General features: G+C 44.3%; 1 protein-coding gene across 4 annotated transcripts; it reads right to left on the minus strand.

The window, feature by feature from the left end:
• Window positions 1-868: 868 nt before the first annotated feature.
• On the minus strand, window positions 869-18,747 carry Flvcr1 (FLVCR heme transporter 1). Of its 4 annotated transcripts, XR_005972626.1 has the most exons (11): window positions 17,995-18,747; window positions 14,032-14,176; window positions 7,939-8,079; window positions 6,667-6,734; window positions 5,706-5,809; window positions 4,907-5,017; window positions 4,581-4,686; window positions 3,738-3,849; window positions 2,601-2,668; window positions 2,291-2,426; window positions 869-2,109 (listed from the first exon to the last, which is right to left on the minus strand). XR_005972626.1 is itself a non-coding variant. In XM_041635478.1 (10 exons), the coding sequence occupies exons 1-10, from the start codon at window positions 18,712-18,714 to the stop codon at window positions 2,358-2,360; spliced, it is 1,644 nt and encodes a 547-aa protein (XP_041491412.1). In that variant the 5' UTR covers window positions 18,715-18,747; the 3' UTR covers window positions 869-2,357. The 4 variants fall into 4 exon arrangements, 2 of the variants coding, with proteins under 2 accessions (XP_041491412.1, XP_041491413.1); XM_041635478.1 differs by having other exon boundaries at window positions 869-2,426; XR_005972627.1 differs by lacking the exons at window positions 869-2,109; window positions 2,291-2,426; window positions 2,601-2,668; ... (1 more) ...; window positions 4,581-4,686; window positions 4,907-5,017 and adding an exon at window positions 13,399-13,525 and having other exon boundaries at window positions 5,740-5,809.
• Window positions 18,748-21,156: the final 2,409 nt, after the last annotated feature.

Raw genomic sequence — 21,156 nt, forward strand, 5'->3', positions numbered from 1 at the left:
CGGCGTCTGAGAACACAACTGTGCTCCTAAATCATCTGCTAAACCTGACACAGGTGATAATTACTACTTCTAAAGCTATGACACAAAATTATATCAAATCCTAACCTTCTATGTTATCTACAACATTCACTTAAAATACTGACGACATCAGGAATTCACTTTGCATTGTTACATCGTACGTTATCCCTTTCCAAACAATGGCAAAGCACATATATGCTTTTCAGACATTAAATATTCCAGCTTCCAACTGTGATTTGTTCAGAGTTTCGGGAACTCAACAAGCACATGATTGTTGTAAACAGTATTGTCCATTTAAAGATAGAAACAGTTGGGGGAGACTGTGTTTTTGGTCATCTTTAACCTGTGGCATAAATATCAAAAGAAGTTACTGATTATACAGATTGATTTGCCTGAACTACAGACTGGCTAAAAAGGTTAAAAAGCTACTGAAAGACCCTGTCTTTACACAGGAGCAATACAACTGGTCATTCAATTGCCCAAGGAGTTTTACTTGAACTAGATTTCCCGTGGTGCAGTGATCTGCTCTACTCCATGATGGATGAAGACAGGGTTTCTCTGTGGAGCCTTGGCTGTCCTGGAACTCACTATGTAGACCAGGCTGGCCTCAAACTCAGAGACCTGCCTGCCTCTGCCTCCCAAGTATAGGAATTAAAGGTGTGTGCCACCACTGCCCAGCAAACAACAATATTTTTAAGAGGTCTTTAAGATCAGTGGTTCTCAACCTTCATTATGCAATGTCCCTTTAACACAGTTCCTCATGTTGTGGTGACCCCCAACCATAAAATTATTTTATTGCTCCTTCATAACTGTAATTTTGCTACTATTACAAATCATAATATAAATATCTGATATGTAATCCCTGTGAAAGGGTCATTCAACTCCCAGAGGGGTCGCAACCCATAGGTTGAGAACCACTGTTTTAGATCAAAGTTAAAGTATTTATTTCCTGAATCACAAAAATGCTGCCAGAGAGGCTAAATGATGTGTCCAGAGTTACCATGACAGAACATACCAAGGACACAAAACCAGGTCCTGATCCTGAGCGATAGTAACTCTTCCAGTACATTTTCCAGTGTCAGATTCTACACAGATTATAGCATTTGATGAAAATGAATAATATCAAAATAAATCAATGTATATTTTGCCTAAATCAAAGTTGCATGTGTTTCAAACATATTCATTACAAGATTGGCTTTTCTGCGTGCTTTTTGATGTAATTTTTTGGTAAAATTTACAAAATTACACTATTTAAATGTTACTGTTGATAAAACGTCATGGCGCTATGCCTAGAGTCGGAGTGCCAATGTCTCACTGTGAACAAGACAGTGGTAGGCACTGTGAAAACTCACTTGGTCCCATTCTCCTTGTCCTGAGCATCGACGCCCACAGAGTGGCAACCACGTACACTCTGAGGTGGAGGAGAACCTGTCCCCAGCACGCATAGAACATGTGCAGAGGCTGCCAACCTTCAGAGGGCAAAGGTCAGAAAAATGATCCTGGAAACCCAGCAGCTAGTATTTCAAGGGCTCTCTGAAGTTAGCACAGACTCCTTATCTTAGGTATCTCCAAGGCAAATATTGATGTGACATAAGAAATCATGAGCTAGCACGTAACACAAATGAAATTTTCTTGAAAGAGAGTAAAAAATAGACAATGGGCGTGAAACTATTCTATTTTAGAGTTGCACTGAAAATACAGTGTTAGCATTTATTTATTTGTATGAAGTCAGCACGGAGAGGAATTCCAGACGGTCTGGGTGTGCCTCGGCTCCTTAGCTAACCAGAGTATAATGGATTCTGTGATATGCTTTATACAACTGTTTTTTGTTTGATTGTTTGTTTGTGGGACGGAATGTATCACACACTGTACAACAACAGCATGAAAGATGGGAAAAGTCCGAGTGCTTCTCTGGAATCCGGATCCCAGCCCTGATCTCCAGCGAGCCAGCTTCCTGGTGTGTTCGGTGCTCACACTGCTCAGCCCAGTGAGACGACAGTTAACTGGAAACGCACTGGACGGGTCTGTATGTGAACTGCACACACTCTTGCATGTCTTACGGGAACTAGAGCCCCATAAAAAACATACGTTCTGAAAAAAATGTCAAGATTGCTACTTCATGGACACGCTACACAATTGAAAACGGACAATATTAGATGAACGGTAGGTGTTAACAAAGCGCAAGTGAGGGCATTTTAACCAAATGTCGCCAAATTAACAGTAAAAACAATATTCAGAGTTCACACAGTAATTTTCAAGTAAGCGTCCTCACCGCTCGCTCACGCAGCTTCTCAGGGACAATGGCACGCCCACGCTGAGGGGCAGGCGCTGTCCCCTCCTCAGAGTGAAGATTCTGACTGCATAGACATCACCTTTGGTTTCTGATCTGTCAGACTATCAACAGGCACCTGCAAAAGTAACTGACATTGAAGGGATGTACCACACCGACATGTTATTCAACAGACAATTGGTGAATTGACTCAAAAAATAAAGACTAAAAAATAAGAGTTGATGATTAAAGAAGACTGGTTCCCCATTTGCCCCCTGTGTGCTTAGAGCACAGCCACAGAAATGCTACTTACAGCTTTAACGGCTCCATTCGCCAACCCCATGTTTACGCTGTGCCTCCTCAGATCAGTCTTGATCAAGGCTAAAACAGAAGCACCCAGAGTTACCACAAAAGGGTTGCCATCTCCTTCTGTGTTATACATGGAATACACAGTGTGAAGTGCTGATAGCAACTGTATTCTAACACGTGACACACGGTACACAGTGCTGATAGCAACTGTATTCTAACACGTGACACACGGTACACAGTGCTGATAGCAACTGTATTCTAACACGTGACACACGGTGTGGAGTGCTGATAGCAACTGTATTCTAACACGTGACACACGGTACACAGTGCTGATAGCAACTGTATTCTAACACGTGACACACGGTACGCAGTGCTGATAGCAACTGTATTCTAACACGTGACACACGGTGCTGATAGCAACTCTATTCTAACACGTGACACATGGCGTGGAGTGCTGTGAGCGCCAGCTGCCCGCTGAGCTGGGAAGACACCCAGGTGTTGGGCTTTAACCACCAGCATCCGTCAGCTACAGACACAGGTGTGACAGTGAGGTGTAGAAATGGAGGAAAAGTGGTGACTTTAGAATTCCTTGTTTGGCCGGGTGAGTGGAGGACAGCACGAGCTAAGGGAAATACGAGAGAAACAGGTCCGCACTGCGGGAACACAGTGAACTGGGTTCTGAACAGGGAGCCCTAAGGTGCCCATAGGTCCAAGTGGAAGGTGATAAGACACATGAGATAAATAATTCATATAATTCTTGTAAGTTTTTTAGAAGGATTATTTTTATTTTACCTATATGGGTGTGTGGCTTGCATGTATGTCTGTACAGTGCCAGAGGAGGCCAGAAGAGGGCATGGGATCCTCTGGGACCAGCGTTAGATGTTGTGAGCGACCATTTGGGTGCTGGGAATTAAACCCGGGTCCAGTGAGTCATTTCTCCTGTATTGTCCAGTATTGTCTTTTACACAGAGTAGTGGCATTAAATTTGGAACCACCAAAATGAAAGGACAGACTCACATCCTGAGAGGAAAAACTGTGTTGTGCTTCTTATTTTATTTTCACGCCAGAGTTGTGCAAAGCCCTGAGGCAGCAACACACACAACTGAAGACAGGCGAGACGCTGCACACACTCAGCACTCACCTGTCAGAATGATGCCCAAGAGCATCCAGGCACAGAGGAAAAAGTTTCCTGCCACAGGATCATAGTCTGACATGAGCTTTCCCTGAGCCAAGGTGAACAAAATTCCAAATATCTAAAATAAAATTCGTGAAATAATTTTTATTAATTTTCTGTTTTATTTATTTGTTTGTATTCTGAGATAGGGTTTCTCCGTGTAACAGCCCTAGCTGTTCTGGAATTCGCTTTGTAGACCAGACTGGCCTCAAACTCACACCTGCCTCTGCTTCCCGGTACTGGGATAAAAGGTGTGCGCCACCAGTGCACGGCCACCCGTCTACTGTTTTATAACAAGTACACACACCCACAGAGCCCTCCTTAACTGACCTTTATGATCTGACTTCTAGAAACAACCACTAAAAATCAGGATCATTAACCCACAAAGTCAGGCCAAGTTCACTGCTCACTGACCATAGGAATCACCTGGCTTTTGCTGGTTTTGTTTGTTCCATCTTTTGAGGCAGAGTTTCATACACCCACGCTGGCCTCAAACTCATGATATAGCTAACACTGACCTTGAACTCCTGGTCCTCCTGTCTCTACCTATCAAGTGCTGGGGACTGCTATCACCACACCTGGTTAGCTGTCTTGGGTTAAGAAGAAGCAGAGAGGACTGGAGAGATGGCTCAGCAGTTAAGAGCACTGCCTGCTCATCTATAGATCTGAGTTCATTTCCTAGCAACCACCTGGTGGCTCACAACCATCCGTAATGAGATCTGGTGCCCTCTTCTGGCCTGCAGGCAGACATGCAGGCAGAACACTGGATACATAATAAATAAAAGCAGCAGCCCCAGAAAAGAGGATTACCTGAGCAGCAGCATTGAGAAGCCCAGAGGACGTGCCTTCAGATTCAGGGTAAGTGATCTCAACAGCAAATTCAAAGCCCAGAGGGAGGTAACCAGTCATGAAGAAGCTAGGAGAACAAGACCATGAGACAGGAGGGCTGTGAGAAGGGTGGGCTCTTGGACTGCCGAGGCTCATCTATTTTTACCAACAGCACACCAAAATAGCTTAAACTTTTCTGCTATACTTCTGAGGAACTGTATATGTACATAATGGACCTTCAGAGTTTAAGCTATCAAAAGGACCTTTGGGGCGCCTTTTACACACTCCTTCGCACACCTGACACTTACCCAAGGATCCCACCAGTAACGAACACCACAATGATGTACCCAAGGTCCAGTGTGAACGTAAACACAAGCATCCCAATGAACGACAACACGTACACGATCAGAGTCGTCTGCCTAGAACAAAGACAACATCATCAATGGTTCCCTCCTGATTCTCCTAAGGCACACAGAAAAACGTGGCTGGCTACCACAAACTACCCTTCTCATCTGCGGATAATGTGGCTAGCTCAACAATAATCTTGCCATAGAAAAGAACATTTTTTTTTCAAAGTTTACAACATAAAAAAAAAACAAGATAAAAAAACCCTGGTGCTTCCCTAGGAGGGCTCTTTTTAGACAGAAACAGCCTACTAAAGGCCAGAAGGTTTGTAAAGCATTCATGTAGGTAGATCACTGAAACACTCCCGCCAAGTCTTAGTTAGATATGGTGGTTCATGCTGCTGTCCTGCAGTCAGGCAGCTGAGCAGGACGACAGAGCTCCAAGACAGCCTGAGCTACCTAGTGAAACCCCGTCCTTTAAAATCAATGTATCTTTACGTGTGCACCATGCGTGTATCTACTGTAGCCCCGTCCTTTAATATCAATGTATCTTTACGTATGCACCATGCGTGTATCTACTGTAGCCCCGTCCTTTAAAATCAATGTATCTTTACGTATGCACCATGCGTGTATCTACTGTAGCCCCGTCCTTTAAAATCAATGTATCTTTACGTGTGTACCATGCGTGTATCTACTGTAGCCCCGTCCTTTAAAATCAATGTATCCTTACCTATGCACCATGCATGTATCTACTGTAACTTACTTGTAGGTTTTGGTGTAATCCAGCCATAAGCCACAAAGAATGGAGCCCACCATTCCAGCTACCACCAGCGTTAGCCCAATTCTTCCAGCATTCACCTCTTCTCCCTAAAGCAATGTGATAATCAGATCTCTCTAATTCAAGCTGACGGTTCATATTCCCATACATTCACAGTTAGCAGAAATAATCATATAAAAGTAAGCAAGCACACAATAGGAAGATTCGCCACACGGGCTAGAGTTGTGTTTTTGGAGAGGGTGGTTTATTGAAGAAAACATTCTATTGTGAAACAACAGCAATGACAAAAACAATGATAAAATAATGAAAGAAATAAAAAAGGCACCATTTCCGGGGTAGTCCATGGTTGTACTTACTTTTTGTTAGGACTCTGAAATCACTTAGATATGTGCAAAGAGAGAGCTAAGGGCACCGCTTTTACACAGTAAAAGTGCCAGCTCCTTTTTAAGAGAGAGGCCAGTCTGACCTATGTTTAAGCTTGTATCCCTTACAAGGTTTGTGTCTTTCCATATAACCAAATTACGGTTTTACCACAATGCTAATCATCTTTACTTTCAATGTGTGTTTTGCAAATTAGGTTAAATACGCATAATAACAAGTATGGGAGATAGTGATTTTGAACTGAGTTTACACACTGAGTCCAGGGGACCAGAGCAAACCCGACCGGTGGGACACCAGGCATCACATGGATAACTCAAGAATGTGGCCCTCCACTTTAACTGTGAGACCCATCTGACTTTGAGTCCTGAATCTGCTTTCTTCAGCTTTTCCCACCTCTTAGTTGTAGAGTGAATGCTGTCTTTTAAAAAACAGAAGCCAATCTTTTGCATCAACAAGGTTGATCCTTCATTTTAGGACCATGCTAATGTAAATTACACTGTTAAAGAAAAAGTCGTGGTCAAGCATACAATATAAAAGCAGAAGCTCGCCAGGCACGAAAGCTTACCACATAATATGTCAGTATCATTTGATTTAATAATGTCGAAACAGAATAAAATGCTCCAGTCATGATACCTACAAAGAAAAAATATAAGTTCATCATTCTCTGAAATAACAAGGAATGCTATGCGATATGTAAAATACGTAATAATCAGACAGTCAGGAAGACTAATAGCACCACTGCCACCTTTTGGAAACTGGACAGAAGGACTGAACACTAGGTTTCCTAGAGATCCGTGCTGGAATCTTGGTCTCCCTGAAGGGGAGGGGCAAAGGTGATGGAACCTTCAAGAGGTGGGACCTAGAACAAGGAGATGAGGCACAGGGGCTCTTTGGAGTGAGTCAGTTATCAGCTGAGAAGGCTGTTGTAAAATAAGGCCACCAGATAGCTCGGCCTACTTGGCACATGCTGTCATGATGCTTCCAGGGTTTCTCACCAGAGACCAAGCAGATGTGGCTACCTGGTCTCGAACTTTCCAAAGATATGAAATAAATGCACCTCTTTTCTTGATAAAACATCTTGATCTTGGAATTTTAAATTTCATATGTGTATTCATGAATAATTAGAATTATTCTGCATATAATAAGCTTTATAAGTAGTATGTATCTATAATTTGGTCTTCCCACTCAGTTGTGTGGTTCGGGAGACATGTTCCACTCTAGTTCACTGGTTTTCTCTACTGTGTAATAGTCCACAGTGTGAGTTATCTATTGTCTTATCAATAGACATTTAACATCTCTCCCCCCAGGTTTTCAGAATTTAAAACAAGGCTGCAGTTGATATTAAGATTTTACTCCGGGGGCTGGAGAGATGGCTCAGTGGTTAAGAGCATTGCCTGCTCTTCCAAAGGTCCTGAGTTCAATTCCCAGCAACCACATGGTGGCTCACAACCATCTGTAATGGGGGTCTGGTGCCCTCTTCTGGCCTGCAGGAATACACACAAACAGAATATTGTATACATAATAAGTAAATAAATAATTAAAAAAAAAGATTTTACTCCTAAACACAATGGTGTGTTTCCCTAAATATAACTGCAAGTGGAACTTCTACATTCTAGATGGAATACCCCACCAGGACTCAAAATTCATACAGTACTTCTGAGATCTGCTCATTTTTTTTTTCCATTTTAAAAACATTAGAAAAATCCTTTTAGGAACTTTTGCTAAACACTTACGTTCATAATTAGGCTATGGTGTTTTTGAACCAACCTCATCAATGTCCCAGCCACTAGTGGCAATAAAAAGAATCTGTGGCGCTCTAAGGTGTGTGGCCACTTACCGTAACTAACCAGCAGGAGAACAAAGGGGACGTTTGTGAACAGGTTCCAGATGGAGCTCTTGTACGAGTACTTCGCAGGGGGGCTGTCCTGCAGGGCTGCCTGAGCCTGACTTGGCGGTAACAAAGGCTTTTCCTTGAATGCTGGGAACGTGTGAAAAGAAACACATATGACTAACCTTCCTCTGTGACACCCACATCACACGTGATTAAGTCTATGCATCTTTCTTAGTGAGAGGAGCGACTTTGGTTCAGGATTAAAGAGGCAGTCAAAGTCTTCTATGGCCAAGTTATTGTTTTTTGTTTTTTTTTTCCTTTAGCTCTCTGAACTAAAACTCAGAGATCTGGCCAATTCATTGCCCAATGACACCAACTGCATTTTTACAATCCAGATCGATGTTTACTACGGCAAGGACTTGACTGTTAAGCTCAGTCCCTCGGGAGAGATGAATGCTTGGATTCAGTGGCCTTCCCAGGTAGCAGCCACCCACCATGTCTCCATCGCCACAGATCCCAGATGTACATGTCCCTGATCCTTAGAGATTTCATGGAAAATGCACTTTAGAACTAACAGGTAAATTCAGAAGGGGAGCACACGGGGAGAAGTCACATTCTCTAAGACTGTAATTTCTGCTTTCCCTCCACCCGCCTCCCCCTGCTCTTCTCTCAGAGCTACCCTGTGCACAGTGGAGCCCCCTCCCCCCTCCCTCTCATCATTTCCCCCTTTTCTCATCCCTTTTCCCTTTCCTAACAATTTCTTCTTCTTGGTTGGAAGAGGCCTACTTTATGTTCAATTTGAAGTGGGTTAGGTCTGATGTCTCTGGCTGTCCAGTGGAATCATCTGGAAATTTAAAATTAATACTGATTTTGAGGCTCTATGTAAAGTTTAATGAGCAGAATCTCCAGGGCGGAACATGAGACTATGCTAAAGAGAAAAATTCTTGGATGTTCCCAGTGCACAGACATATTTGAGAGTTACTGGGGAAGAAACAATCCTGTAACTCCCACAAAATGTTATGAGTCATCATTTTATTGGCTGGTATGAATAAAAAATTAAAGTTTTTGTTGGAAAGAAAATTTTAATAATGGAAATTTTAAATGTTTTAAAGAAAAATTAATAATTAAAATTAATAATGATGTAGCTAAAACCAAACTACTTTGGAGCTCAGAACTAGTTCAAGAGGGACAAAACGCATAGGTACTTATTTGTAGCCCTTACATTGGAGCCCGGTAGACACAGAACCTTTAGCTGCTGCAGCTCTTCCTTCCTCTTCCTTTCTCCCTATCTGATCCTTGCACTGTTAGGAGGCTCGTGTCTGCCCTGCAAGTCTCTCTGTGCTCTAGTTGGACAGGAGATATTTCTTTTTATTAGCATAGGTAATACAAAACCTTCACAGTAGTAAATCAAGATTTCAGACTATAAATAATTGTAGCCATGAGTTTCCAATAAGTCTTAAATATCTTTCCTAGATTTAAATTTACTATAAAAAACAAATCAAAATAAACCAAAAATGGATTTAAAAACTCACATAAATTAAAAATAGCCCTCTCCAGTCTTTAGCTCCATTCAGGTTTACTTTCTGAACACAAGAATCAACCTCCAGTTTCAGAGAGATGAAGTATCTCTTGGCAAATGTAACCTGTACCTACCAACTACACACCGTGGGAAGTCAGACTCCCGTACCCACCAACTACACACCGTGGGAAGTCAGACTCCCGTACCCACCAACTACACACCGTCAGGTGATGGAGGAAGGTCATTGGTTAAAAAAATAAAGAAACTGCTTGGCTGGCCCTCATAGGTTAGAACACAGGTGGGTGGAGTAAACAGAACAGAAGGCTGGGAGGAAGAGGAAGTGAGCTCAGACTCGACAGCTCTCCTCTAGGGAGCAGACGCCTCAGAGAGATGCCATGCTCCCGGCTCCTGGACAGACGGATGCGATGAAGCTCCGACCAAGGATGGACGTAGGCTAGAATCTTCCAGGTAAGCGCACCTTGTGGTGCTACAAAGATTATTAGAAATGGGCTAGTCCAGGTGCGAGAGTTAGTCGAGAAGAGGCTAGATATAATGGGCCAAGCAGTGTTTAAAAGAATATAACTTGTGTGTTGTTATTTCGGGTATAAGATAGCCAGGCGGCCGGGGTGCTGGGGACACAGCCCCGCAGCTCCTAATACAACAGAACGGCACCCAACGCTCTTATTACTACAGTCAGGTCAGATTCAGTGCTACCTCAGGAAAACAAGGACCGAAAGGTCATCTATGACCTTTCTATGTTGTGCAGCTATCTCAAAGTAGGAAATAGGTCCTTTTGTTTTTCTTTTTTTTTTTTTGAAATGGGGACCTCTTTTTTTTCCCACTAAAAACCTGTGCCAATAAAAGAATTGATTATTAGCTCCAAGTAGCCGCTGATCTCCACCCGGCACTGGGCACATGAAGTCGCCAAGAGCTTGAGGAGCCCCTCGAGCTACGGTAAAGAAACGGGGACATCCAGAGCCCTTCTGTGAGTGTGTGAGCCTCGGACAGATCTATCTACATACTGTCCACCAGAAGGCAAATAAATACACGATCAGCCCCTGCCCCGTCTTATGTACGTCTCAGTGTCAGAGTGTTATATGTCACTGAAGTGACAATAATGAGCTGCTATAAAGATCACAAAACTATGTAAGATTTTATAATTATCAGTGCTAATAAAATGTATTGTCTCATTTGAAATATATTCACTTAAAGTGGAACTCAGTGGGGCACGTCCTTAATCCCAGTACTCGGGAGGCAGAGGCGGGTGGATCTCTGTGACTTTGAGGCCAGCCTGGTCTGCAGAGTGAGTTCCGGAACACCCAGAGCTACACAGAGAGACCAAAAATAAAAAATAAATAAATACAATATTCACTTAAAAAACAGACTTTGCCTCAAGAGCTTAAAATACTTATAGATTAAGTAAGTAAAATGCATCTCTACTAAAAGTTTTATAGCCAATGTAGACATCTTGAATAGAAGCATCAAAAGTACAATGACACAGCTATGTTATAACTCTTGTGTTTATGCAGACTAATATGGAATTAAATGTTTTTTCTTTTTTAGGGGGTGGGGGAGTTTGAGACATGGTTTCTCTAGCCTTGGCTATACTGGAACTCACTGCATAGACCAGGTTGGCCTTAAACTCAGAGATCGCCTGCCTCTGCCTCCCAGGTGCTGGTAAAGAATCCTGAGGCCAAAATCGTGTGGTGTGTGCTTACTCAGGCTGTGGTGCACACCTACGATCCAAAGGTGAGAGGCCAGCTTCTCCAAGAATGAGGGACTAGCATGGATTCAGTAGGAGGCGAGGGTTAGTTCCTCGGAGTCCCGGCCAGCTGCCATCCACACCCCACGAGGACAAGGAAGTCACACAAAGTGAACCTTTCAGGAAGTCCTAGTTCAACACATGTCATGTCACTAAAAACTGTAATTTATGCTATAAATTATATGGATCTGGCTGAATTTTTAAGTAATTATCAGTAGAATTTAGAGGGATGTAAGCGCATCTCTTCTAGCGAATAAGGCACTTCAAGTAAAGAATTTCCAAATTCAGTTTTCTACCTTAGCAAATATATCTGAGTACGACACAGTTGCCTTTCTAATTAATGTCACAATCTTCACACAATAATGGTTTGGTTTTTTTGAGACAGGGCCTCGCGTAGCCAAGGATAACCTTGGATTCCCGATCCTCTGGTACCTACCTCCCAAGTACTGGGCTTATAGTATATGCCCCCTTGACTAATTCTTACTTTGCTTTTATACTATGTCTAGAGTCTTAAGATTAAATAAAAATGTAGGGCACTAGGGCTGGAGAGATGGCTCAGAGGTTAAGAGCACAGACTGTCCTTCCAGAGGTCCTGAGTTCAATTCCCAGTGACTACATGGTGGCTCACAACCACCTGTAACAAGATCTGGTGCCTTCTTCTGGCCTACAGGGATACACGCATACAGAATGCTGTATACAAAATTAATAAATATTTTATAAAAAAGTAGGATACTAAAACAAACTTGAAAACAAGTCCTTTTTTATTCCAGTGTTTCCAGACCTCCACTTCTGTTTCCACTCTCAACCCACAAGCTACAAGTACATCAGTAACTAGTTAGATATGTAAATACCTCACTCTTTAATTTCTCAAACTACTAAAGATAATAACCCCACAGTCCTACCTATTCTATTGTTCTTACTCCTGCTCTAATAGTTTATACATATATACATGTCATGAAAAACTTCAACTATAGATATTATTTTTAAGGTTTCATTTTATTTTAGATTTATTTCATGTGTATGCATGACTTGCCTGCATGTCTTCATGTATAGCATTAGTGTCTGGTGTCCACAGAGAGGGCATCTCTGGAACTCTGGTTGTGCGCTAGCTACATGTGCATGCTGGGAACGGAACCAGGTCCTCTGCAGCCAAGTACACAAGTGCTCTTAACCACTGAGCTATCTTTCCAATAATTAATTCATTAAAAATATCTCAGCTTTTAATTCCCTGTACAAGTGTGTGTTGGTTTTTGGGGTTTTATTCACGTGAATGCAGTACACAAGGTCCCCTGTAGCTGGAATCACAGGTTATGGGTCACCCAATGAAATGGGTGCTGGGAACACAACTTGGGTCCTCTGCAAGAACAGAAAGTGCTCTTAGCTGCTGAGCCATCTCCCAGTCCTTTCTTTTCATAACAACATCTTTTATAATTAATTATTCATTTCTTGTGAGGAGCTCAACTGAAGACACAACAAGATGAGAGCCTGAGAGGTATGTGATTACACATAAGTGACTGGAAGACATTTAAACTTAACCCTACTGAAGGGCAAGATCCACTTCTCTAAAGTGCACAGCAGCGACATTTCCTACTTTGTCAAGCAAGCCAAATGCACCAACCGGAAAGGCAGACTCAAGGTTCCCTCACAGTGTGTATTTTGTTAAAATACTAAAAGAGTACAAGGAAAACTTGCCCTTTTCAGCAGTGTGTACAGCACAAATACGCCACTCCCTGACTAACGGCAACACGTCCTGGCATACTTCAGATGCCACGAAGAGAACATTCCGTTCATTATCTCAAGGGAAACTGCAGGCTTGGGCTGAGCTTCCTATACCTGACCCTGCTGCTCATCCACCCAGGTAGTCAGCAGGTATTTCTCTGAAAACTCTATATTTGGAGATCACAAAATATGAAGTTTTCATTAATATCATAGCAAGGTAAAAAGTTCAATATGTAAGTCTAAAACTTGCAACTAAACAGGCTTTAACTATAAATGTTAATTAAGAACTGGTCTGAGAACTTCATAGTTCCTTTTCTGATAAAACCCATCTAGGAGAGACTGAGAGTCTCACAGGCACTGCCCCAGTCACGGCAGCGATGTATCTTAGACACGCCTAGCTTCTCCCCTAAAATCAAAACTGCCTCCCCTTAAAAATAAACTTTAAAAAAAAAAAAAAAAAGCAGACCTTCCCAAAGCTTCTTCCAAGCTGGTGATGGCTGCTTGCAGCTGACTCTGACTGACTCCTTCAAAAGACAGGCCCAGACGAGAGGACTCGGGGACGAAGGGTGGCAGCCGGGCTTTGCTGAGGTGGCCTAGCAAGCAGACAGTTGCCACAGTTTGAAATTCTGAACAGCTCGATGCTGCCCAGGGTGATTCACAGGTCAACATTCTAAACCCAGTTAATGGTAAACTGGGGATCCCTGGGGGGTTCCTAGGAAAGGGAAGGTGTAGCCTGTGAGCGTCATTTTAAGCATGACGGGCACTAGCTGCAGGCTAGGTAAATACAGGATGCACACCACACGGATGGACATGGAAAGGGAAGCCAGGCAGCATGTTTGAAATGAACACTTACCAAGCTGGGTTAGTAGAAAGATAAATGGGACTGATTAGTCTTCAAACCCTTTAGAACGTTAAAAAGACAAGCAAACATGGTGTGGACCACACCATGGCCCTAGAGCTGCCCCACTCCGTACCTGGGCAAGACGCTGCACGGCAAGAACAGAGTACTGGAGACACCATCAGCAGAACTCCCCGGGTTGGTCATTCCCATCTATCTGACATGCATTTATCTAGGTCTCAGGACAAACAGTTCACTTACCAATTACTGTTAAAAAAAATAAAAGTGTGGAGATAAATGCTGTTCCGTAAAACATGGTGTTGATGTTATAAGCCAGAAGGTCTGTGTTATTCTCCACGTTGGGCACTAAAACAGGTGGCAACAGAAAGCCAACTGCAGCTCCAAGCTGTAAAAAAACAGTCCTGTTAACGACTATCAATAGCAAACAGAGCAAATGTTGGCATTTAACAGAATATGAAGAATGGTAGTGCGTACAAAGACGCGCTGTAAATCCTAAAAAGTCTGTTCTAATGTCTCTGTTCTACTGTACTGATGAAGAAAAACTGCTGCCAAACTTCTCCCTTATATCTGATGAGGGATTAAAAAACTCCTACAACGTGGGGAAATATTTCCAAATCCTATCTGATAAGGAACTAGCATGCAGAATAAAAAGGTTTTTTTTAACAAACCAACAACAAAAAGATAAGAATCCCAATGTTAAGTGGGCCAAATACTTGAAAAGACGTTCTTCCAAAGAAGATACGCAAGCAGCTAAGAAGAATATAGAAAAAAAAAAGTCAATATCATGTTGTTAATGGAAATACAAATCAAAATGACAATGATACTCCATCTTACATCCACTGGGATGAGTGTGATTATAGAAACAGAAAACAAGTATTCACACCAGACAGTGGTGGCACATGCCTTTAACCCCAGCACTTGCGAGACAGAGGCAGAGGCAGAGGCAGGCTGATCTCTGGGAGTTCAAGGCCAGTCTGGTCTACAAAGTGAGTTCGGGACAGCCAGGGTGGCTACACAGAGAAACCTTGTCTCAAACCAAACAAACAAACAAGCAAACAAAGGAAAAGTGTTCACAAGGGTGGGAGAAACTTGAACCCCGTAGACTGCTGGTCCAAATGTAAATGGTACAGCCACTATGGACAGTTTGGCAATTTCTTCAGAAATTTAACACAGAACTTAAATACGATGTTTCAATTCCACTTGTAGGTACATGCCCCCAAACTAAAAATAGATAGTCAAATCAACTACACTCAAATATGGCAACCCCATTCACAGACCCCAAACACAGTAATAACCTAGACTTTTATCTGGCATGTTCACACAAAGAAGCATATTCATTTGTAAGAAAGAATGAAGTACTCATGTATACCACGGACTTTGAAAACACGAGAGAGAACTAAGTCAGACACAAAAAGACATACATTATATAATTCCATCTGTACAAAATAGTCAGCATAGACAAATTCATACAGAAAGCAATTAGGGGCTGGCAAGCTGGCTCAGTGGGTAAGAGCACTTGCTGAGCAAGCATGAGGACAAGAGTTCTAATCCCAGCACCCACATAATAAGCTGAGCATGGTCCTGTGCACACCTGTACCCACAGCCCTGGGTGTGAGGACAGGCGAAGGTGACTTCCAGGGCCTGATGGCTGACAGCTTAGCTAAAACCCCTCAACTCCAGATTTATGAGACTCTTCTTCTAAAGAATAAGGTATAGGGTGTTTGCGGGCATCCAAAATCCCCTCTGGTTTTCAAGTGTGTACTCACCCAGCCACCTTCTTCCTACATGTACACCTGTACACATACATGGAGACACACACACACACAAAAAGAAATTCAAGGAAAGAAAGTAAATGAGCAATTACAAGATATGTGGAAAGTTACTCAGGGGGAAAAATGAATAACAGACAGTAATGAGCATTAAACGTGCGTATTTTAAAATGTATGAATAATAAACATGGGAAGGTGATAAATGCTACATGGAGAGATAACATTTAATGGTGCACTAAGAAAGTGACTGGGGAGCTCTTCTTGGAATCAAGAATGCTACTGGCTTTTTAAAATGAACTTGAGCCTGGTGGTGGAAGCACACCTTTAATCCCAGCACTTGGGAGGCAGAGGCAGGTGGATCTCTGTGAGTTCAAGGCCAGCCTGGTCTACAAGAGCTAGTTGCAGGACAGGCTCCAAAGTTGCAGAGAAACCCTGCCTTGAAAAACCAAGAAAGAAGAAAGAAAGAAGACAAAATGAACTCGCAGAGAGCTGAGCGGCTCTGCGTATGCAATCATGCAGTCTGAACAGGAAGAATATGCTAAGCATCGGAAGGAAGGTTTCTGCAAAGGTCCTTGTGCAAGTGCAAGCTGGGCACTGCTTAAGAAACCAAACACATAGTAAAGAGGTTTTGTAATTCACAGCGAAGACTTCACATTTAAGGACTCTGGGAAACCACTGGCGAACTTAAAGCACTTGTATTTTCAAAGGTTCCCTCTAGAGACCTGAAAAGATAAAAGCTACCATTCAGGAGCCAGACACTTCTGTGTGAACAAGTTGTATTATTACCTTTGGAAAATGATTCCATTCCTTAAAGTTTCAATTTCCCTGTCTATCATGTGTGGAAACTAATAGGTCCTAACCTTATAATAGGAAGCTGAATGACCATAAATCACTTCAATGCCACTCAGTAACTGCATGATACCACTGAATATTATTATGCATGGTCATTCCATAAATGAGGCTGAAAATGCACACTGGGTCATGATGAGCAACTGTCCAGTTTACAGGAGCCGAGGAAGGTACAGAACAGCTTAGGAGAATACAGGAAGACCCAGAATGTGCCGACAGAGGAAAGTCCACCCATAAGTAAATGTTTCCATTTATTAACCATAAAATTGATGCTTCATAGATAGGGAGTTGATAATATTTTTGTTATGGTCAATGAAGCATTAATCTTGAATAGAATTTAGAAACGAAAATATCTCGAGAAAACATCTGCTATCCAAATATAAAGAAACAACCAGTCAAAGTATCAATATAAATTATTTTGACTACATGGCAATTATAGTTTAGGTGACTCTTATGCATTTTTAGAGAAAGTAAGTAAATCTAACAAATTAAACACACACGTTTAGTCTTTTAGGGTCTTTTAAACCACTATCTTGATCCAAGTGGGATTTGAAGTAGGAAAGTAACATTTTCTGGTTACACAACTACATGTAGCAATATATGTATAACAAGGGAGGGGCAACTAGATTTCCTTCAACTGAACGAATACTAAATATCCTTTACAACGGTGACATTTACAGTAGTGACAAAAACATCTGGTGTTACAAGTGCCCTCTATTAAGAATTTAAATCACAATAAGAGAACTAGGCTGAAATTAACAAATGCAAACGGAACAGTGGGTTGGCTCAGTCAGGTGTTTGGGAGGCTGGCAGGATTCCCCAGAGCTAGGAGTCTGCCAGGGGTACACAGAGAATTCCAGGCCAGCCTGCAGGAGTGAAGGAAACCCTGTTTCAAAATAAATAAATAAATAAATAAATAAATAAATAAATAAATAAATAACAAAGCGCACACACGCCCCCAAACAAACCTTTTGCCTAGTGTTGCTTCTGGAATTCTAGTGGCATTAGAATTTATGACGGAGGGGAAAACAAGGTCATTTCTTAAGCGAGCCTTGGCTAACTAACCACTAACCATTCCATGATCAGCGATTTGCCTTCCACTGCCTGGCTAAGAGCTAACAACTGAACTCAGTAATATTGCCAAGTCTTCATGACCATTTACTGAGCTTTCACTTAGACCTGCTCAGCACCTACCGGGCTGGCTTCACTACAAGTACAATTAAATCGGGGCTGTTCCAAGGGCATTCAGTATGGAAACAAACTTCACAGAATTCAACACCATCCTTCTGCAATGGTGACAAAATTACCTAGGAGATCTCCTTCACTGCCAAAGCTTCCGTGCGTGCCTGTTTGTAAACAAGAGTGCAATCTCGGATGTTCTTTCACAGGAGCTGTCCTTCTCACCTGTCAGTGCTGGCTGGGAATACAACCTGGGGCCACCAAGCCCGGCTTTTCTCGTGGTGCTGGCGCTCAGTCTTCACGCTTTTACCGTCTGCTCTTTACCCACCGACCGTCGCCCTAGCCCCGCCTACGGCTTCCTACCGTCCTTAAGAGGATCCCAGTAGCAAGTCGTTCTAGTCTTTACCTGATTGCCCAGCACCGCGGTGGCACAAGCCGTTGACACCTCCTTGGGTCCAAACCACACGGAGGCGATGCGGGAGGGCAAGCCCAGGATGAAGACCTGCGCCACGGAGCACAGGCTCTGCCCCAGCATGGTGACCCAGAAGAGGTGCCGCTGCACGCTGCCGCACTTGACCCAGGCGCCCAGGCAGTTGAGGCCGGAGCCCAGCAGCGCCGTGAGCCGCAGGCCTCGCGTGTCCAGCAGCCAGGTGGCCGGGAAGATGAGGGGCACGTAGGCCAGCATGTACACCATGGACAGCCAGTTGATGTGCAGCGCCGACACGCCGTAGAAGCCCTCGAACACGTTGCTGATGATGCTGTACTGGATCCAATGGAAGGCGTTCACCAGCGAGTACGAGCTGAAGATGAGCAGCACCACGAAGCGCCGCGGCGACAGCGCCGTGCGCGGGGAGCGCGTGGAGACCGGGTCGTCCTCTCCACCGCCTGCGGGCAGCAGCCGGGCCTGGGTCTCCTCCTCCGCTGCCAGCAGGGCTTGGGGTCCGTCCGGGGATCCCGCGATCACGGGGCCGTGTTCCGGGCCTCCGATCTCCGCCTCAGGCCCTTCCTGCAGCTCCGCGTGCGCCTCCCCGTCCGGGGCGCCTCTCAGCACCGGAAGGTATCCCTTCGCCAGCGGGTGCCCGGGCGCCACGGCCGGCCCCTCGTCGTCGTCGTCGGGCCGCGCCATGCCTCCCAGCTCCCCGCCCCGCCGCTCCTTTACCCTCCCCGCCGGCTCCACGCTCCAAGCCCGGGGCCGAGCGCTCGACCGGGCCGCCCGCTGACTAAGTGGAGCTGCGCGCGCCGCACTGGGCAGTCGGGCTCTCGCCGGTAGGCTCCGCCCCCGGGGCGCCGCGTATCACAGGGTGACGGCGCTTCGACCAATCATTGGACGCACTCGCAGGCTGGGAAGCCAATCAGGGAGTTGCCGGGAAGAGAGGCGGGATCAAACGGGTGAGGCGGTGAAGGGAGGCGTTCTGCCCCTCTTGGATGCTCGCTGCTCTAGGCCTCTTCCAGCGCTCGCTCCGAGGTAACCTCGGGTTACCTTGGAAGGGGAGTTCGGGGAGCGCTGCAGTCCAGCCAGGGAAGAGGTCAGGAGCAGGCTCGTGCGGCCAGAAACCACCCGCCTCCATCCACCCAGAGGACCGAAGGCGATGGGACAAGGCGCAGCCCCTGCCTGCCTCTTGTTCCCATCCTGTGACCAAGACCGGATGAGGACAGAGCTCTAGAAGTCTCAGGGGCTTTCTGGACCACCGACAAAGTCAGCCTACATCCCTTTGGGAAGCTGTGTGTGGAAACACGGGGTGCCAGACTTTGACAGACTCCTCCTCCCTTTCCTTTCCGCTATTTTTTTAGACGGGGTCTCACTTTGTTGCCATGGCTGGCTCGGGACTCTATAGAGACAGGTAGACCCGCAATTCATAGAGATCCACCTGTCTCTGCTTCCTAGGTGTTGGGATTAAAGATGGGCGCCCCCATGCCTGGATGAACTCTGTCTAATGGGCAAGGCATGGCTGTGGCACTAATGAACTCCTGATGGCTGCAGGTACCTGCACAAGGCCTGAGCCAGACTGAGCTTTCACCTTCGGTCTTTGGGAGATAGGAGGGGAATTAATAGTGAGTCTTTGTAGATGGTGATGCAGCTGCTGGGAATTGCCCGTGCTCTAGGGAATAGCTCCACAAAGCACTTTGTAAATGAATTCATTTTAAGAAAAAGCGTGTATAAAGCGAGACTGCTCAGTGGGTAAAGTCTCCTTTTGCCAAGTCTACCAACCTGAGTTGATTCCTCAGCACCCACACGATGAGGGAGAGAACAGGCTCCTGTGAGTTATAGTCCTCTGACCTCCACACAGGAGCAGCCCACGCGGGTGCATGCACACACACACACACACACACACACACACACACACACAGTCTATGATTAAAAAAAAGAGAGAGAAAACATACATTTTTCACAATATGATTTTGTAAATGTTGATTTGGACATTTTACATTACAGAGTAATGGTCTCTTGACTGAAAAAATATAAATAAATGTAGGATCGAATTCATCTTTACATAAAAAATATTTTGTGAATATATAAAAACGTGAGTTAGCTGGGTGGTGGCGCACACCTTTAATCCCAGCACTCGGGAGACAGAGGCAGGCAGGCAGGTCTCTTAGTTCGAGGTCATCCTGGTCTACAAAGCAAGTTCCAGGACAGCCAGGACTATTACACAGAGAAACCCTGTCTCAAAACAAACAAAACAAAACAAAACACGAGTTGATTGTGCTTTTAATACTCAACATAATTTATATTAAGTATTCATCAGTGTCTTGCTAATGTTCTCAGGTACCATGGAATGTTCTGTGAAGGCTCTGAAGAAACCTGTTTGAGTTGGGCACAGTGGCACAGGCCTGTTGTCCCAGTTACCTGGAGGCTAAGGCAGAAGAATCACTCAACCCCACAGATTTAAAGCTAGCATGGAAGCCTAGACAACACAGCAGGGACCACATGTGAAAATTCTACTTGAATTTTTTGTTTTGTTTTTTATACGGAGTCTCATGTAGCCTAGGCAGGCCTTGAATTTGCTGCCTCGGCCTCCCAAGGACTGAGATTGCAGCCGTGTGCCACCGTGGTCAGTTTTATGCAGTGCTGAGGAGCTACCCCGGGGCTTTGTGCATAGCAGGCAGTCACTCTACCAGCTGAGTTTCATCCCAGCCCAAAACAAAAGTGTTCAGGAAGGGGATCCAGTGACTGGATGCTGCGCTTCAAGGTCATTTGTCTTCTCCGTTGCTGGCGAGGACTGGTTGACAACTGCCTAAGTTTCTGGCATAGGCAATCAGCTTTAATTTTCCTCCACAGATGTTTGTCACTCTTGTTCTTTCTCACGTGCCTTCCCTGCACATGAAAAAGTTGTGTTTCTAACACTATAACCGTACATGGACCCTGCTGCCTAGGGGAGTCTGTAGAAATGGGAAGGCATATCATAACTAAGGACAGGCTACATAGGTACACACACACAATACACACACAAAACATACACACAGAATACACACATGTGTATGATTAGAGTTATCTATACGTACACTTTTGAGGCAGGGTCTCTCTACATAGTACTGACTGTCCTAAAACCCACTACATAGATCAAGC

This window comes from Microtus oregoni, unplaced genomic scaffold (assembly GCF_018167655.1).
Source record: "Microtus oregoni isolate MIOR12 unplaced genomic scaffold, Mior012 000047F_ref0000412, whole genome shotgun sequence".
Lineage (NCBI taxonomy): Eukaryota > Metazoa > Chordata > Mammalia > Rodentia > Cricetidae > Microtus > Microtus oregoni.

Bases quoted from the DNA above. Each gene is read 5' to 3' on its own strand.
- Flvcr1 (XM_041635478.1), bottom strand. From the start codon at position 18,714: ATGGCGCGGCCCGACGACGACGACGAGGGGCCGGCCGTGGCGCCCGGG. The intron at 14,177-17,994 runs GTAAAGACTAGA...GTTTTTTTACAG, and splicing joins CCGCGGTGCTGGGCAATCAG to CTTGGAGCTGCAGTTGGCTT. The intron at 5,018-5,705 runs GTAAGTTACAGT...TCTTTGTTCTAG, and splicing joins GATTACACCAAAACCTACAA to GCAGACGACTCTGATCGTGT.